Genomic DNA, 3,215 nt, shown 5'->3' with positions numbered 1-3,215 from the left:
CATTGTTTCATATTGAATCCTCCACCATTGTTTCATGTTGAATCTCAGTGGTTTGTTGCAGAGAAATAAAGAAAGAAGAAAGGAAAGTTATGGAAAAAAAAAAAACAATTTTGCAGAAAATAAAAAGATAAAAATCTGAGAAAAAAGAGAAAAAAAATCTGAAAAAGATAAAAAGATATCAACATTTGTTATATTATTAGGGTTAAAAACATTTACTTAATTTAGTTATTTTATAAATTAAAAATAAATCAAAAAAAAATTAATAATATAACAAAGATATTTTAGCTTTTCAAAATAGATTGGTACAGATGATTTCTCCAAAAAATCACGACTTCGATTATAAGATGAGCATATATTGTTGTGACCTCTCAGACGGCCAAGAGGGGATAACAGAGCATAAACCCCATCGCGACAATATACCTAAACATGAATATTCAAATACAGTACAAGCTGGGTTAAGTTGTGTTCTCCCTTGAATCATTTAGTAAACATAAGGAAAAATGGCATTTCGGTTAGCCGGATAATTCTCAAACTTTCGGAGATACCACCGGTGTGTTTCTCCAGCCGCTAATGTCAGATTCCCAACCTTCAAGGAAAGGACATAAACAAAATTTGTCTGAATCCAAAAGAAAGCATTTCATTAGTCATCTTGAGAATAAGAAAGTGCAGTGTACCACGAAACCATGGAGTAACCAGATTGTTATCTCTGTTCCTCCACTAGCAATCAGCAAGCCCAAGTATAAAACCTAAATCACAGAGCATCCTACCATTAGCAAAGGGATGGAAAGAAGAATACAGAGATGACTACTAGGGCCTAGGGGGAATATAATTACGATTTCGGCTAAATAATGTGGACTGGAGACGATCTCAAACCAATCTCCATGTGGGATTATGTACTCTTTCGCTTGGCTAGGATTTTCCCGGAGCGATCCCTGCATTTAACATTTTCGTATCTCTCTAGTGATGTTAAAACAAACAAAACAATGAGAGAAGAATGTTAAGAACTTACAAGAATTGCGTGACAGCGGCGTTGATGTAACCATCCCCAGAGAAAAATGACGCCACCAATCAACTGGCACCATCCAAGCTTCATCAGAGGGCTTAAAGCTGATAAAATGTCAAACTCAGGGGCCGAGGTATGACCTTTTCCTTTGGCAATGAACTCAGCCATTAAACTTGCTGCGAATCTTGCTACTTCTGGAGCAACGTTGACGCAGAGTGATAAAGGCGCTACTGTATAGAAACTAGAAAACCCAAATCAAAGCCAATAAAACTATGAATGTGAGAGGAGGAGAAACAACTTACAACAATCCGACGAGGTAACCAAGAATGTGAAGCCGAGCAGAAGGGCTATACTTGAACACGTAGAATGACTCTATAAGGCGTCTCAGAACTTGTATTTCCATCAGAACAAGTAGAAACACTGCTCGCCACACTTTGAAACGGTGCTCCACAGGAGTCAAATGCGATTTATGAAAGGAGAAAACATGGGAACCTCCGGTTAAGTGGCATGCAATGTCGGAAAGATGGAACTCCTCTGAGGATGAAGGGGCTGTTTTGCAAGCATACATCCAAGTGGTTGCTAGCAGAAGAGTGGTCCACGCCGCTCCGACAACATAGAAATGAGCAAAGTATTTTTGAGGAACTGTCCACTTCTGCATCAAAAACAAAACAAGCAAACTGAAACAGAATGGTCTGAAACTAAAAGTAACATGCTTTTCAATGTGAGACGAACATTTTCAAAATTTCAATCATGTTTACAACGAAGGGATGATTCTGTTGGACATAAGGGTCTGAGGAATTCATTAAACTAAGAGAACAATATCAAATCTTTTCTACAATCAGCAGACCAATAGGAGCAATTCTGAGACCACTCATACTTAAATTTGAGGAATCCTGATAACGAGGACGGCAAGAGTGGAAACCTGAGAGGAGAGATGAAGAATCTTGCCTCTTCCGGCGAAACCAAGAACGAGTTGATGAAAGGATGTCAGCTTTGAACTGGGTATGGAAGCAATCAACATAGGAAGTATAGCGGCGATCCAAGCGGCGATCCAAGCGGCTCTTTCCAACCAAACGATCCCTAATTCCATAACTATCGAAGCAATCACCATAGTAAACCCTATAAGAACCTCTTTAATCACAATTTAGAATCGAGAAACTTGAGATATTTCTGGAAACGGACGGCACAAGGAAATAAAATCAATGATGGAGAAAAGCTGGATTGAAGTTAAGATCTGTTTCTATTTTCTTCGAATATCGTGCGAGGGAAAACCATTTGTGAAGTCAGTTAAATTAAATGTGACTTCGCTTCGATCACAATCCACGTGGGAATCGATCTCCCTAATCTCTTCAATTAAGGCAATTAATTAATGTAATGTTATTAGACACGATGTTTTTGACGACGTGTAATGAATGTAATCAATGGCTTCGTTTGGTATTCTTATTGCCACAAATCATGGAAGATCGATCGACTAATTACATTATTTGATTATCTTATCTGATATCTTTGACTAATCACAAATTTAAATTTAAAACATAAATTTAGAATAAATAGTTCTTAAGGTAAATTTGATATTTATGACATGGTAAATTTGATATTTATGACAAGCTAAATTGACCTTTTACGGAAATTAGAATATCACAAATATTTTTTGAATATTTTGTTAACCAAAACTTCCATAACTTTCACCAAAATCAGTTTTTCCTATCTATAGAAAGCATTTTTTACACGCGTAAAACCAAGACAAAAATCTCATAAACAAATTTTACCTCGTGTAGGCGTTTGAATATTGTCTAGATTTCGCTTTCCGAGAATTTTAGAATCTCTTATATACTAAAACATAAGTCACTTGTCCAATAATATTTTGACACATAGATAATATTTTTTTTTTCAAAAACATCAATTACTAAAAAGAAAAACAGTTAGTTTAAAAAAAAAAAAAACAGTCGAAACAAATCAGTTTCAGAACGTAAAACCAAAAGAAAGAAAATAATTATTTTAACCGCTTCATATATTACACCCACGATCTCCAGCTTATTATGTATTACATTGGTTAGCGGAATAGACGAATTCATATAATTAATAGTTATTTAACAAACGAGCAAGTGTATTAAGTCTCGACATTTAGTTATTTCAGTTTTACAGTTTTAACTTCTTTTTTTTTTCTTCGTAAAGGAACTGTGCTTCACGTGATAAGTTATGCCTTTGGTAT

The 3,215-nt window shown here is 35.5% G+C and overlaps 1 protein-coding gene across 1 annotated transcript; it reads right to left on the bottom strand.

Annotated features, from left to right (window-relative positions):
• Positions 1-309: 309 nt before the first annotated feature.
• On the bottom strand, positions 310-2,744 carry LOC106409483 (polyprenol reductase 2-like). Its single transcript, XM_013850115.3, has 6 exons — positions 1,926-2,744; positions 1,306-1,655; positions 1,010-1,244; positions 834-932; positions 675-746; positions 310-586 (listed from the first exon to the last, which is right to left on the bottom strand). Exons 1-6 carry the CDS (start codon positions 2,112-2,114, stop codon positions 482-484), a joined length of 1,050 nt encoding a protein of 349 aa, XP_013705569.2. The 5' UTR covers positions 2,115-2,744; the 3' UTR covers positions 310-481.
• Positions 2,745-3,215: the final 471 nt, after the last annotated feature.

This window comes from Brassica napus, chromosome C7 (assembly GCF_020379485.1).
Source record: "Brassica napus cultivar Da-Ae chromosome C7, Da-Ae, whole genome shotgun sequence".
Taxonomy (NCBI): domain Eukaryota; kingdom Viridiplantae; phylum Streptophyta; class Magnoliopsida; order Brassicales; family Brassicaceae; genus Brassica; species Brassica napus.
Note: the sequence above shows the minus strand (reverse complement) of the source record. Positions and strands in the feature narration are given on the sequence as shown.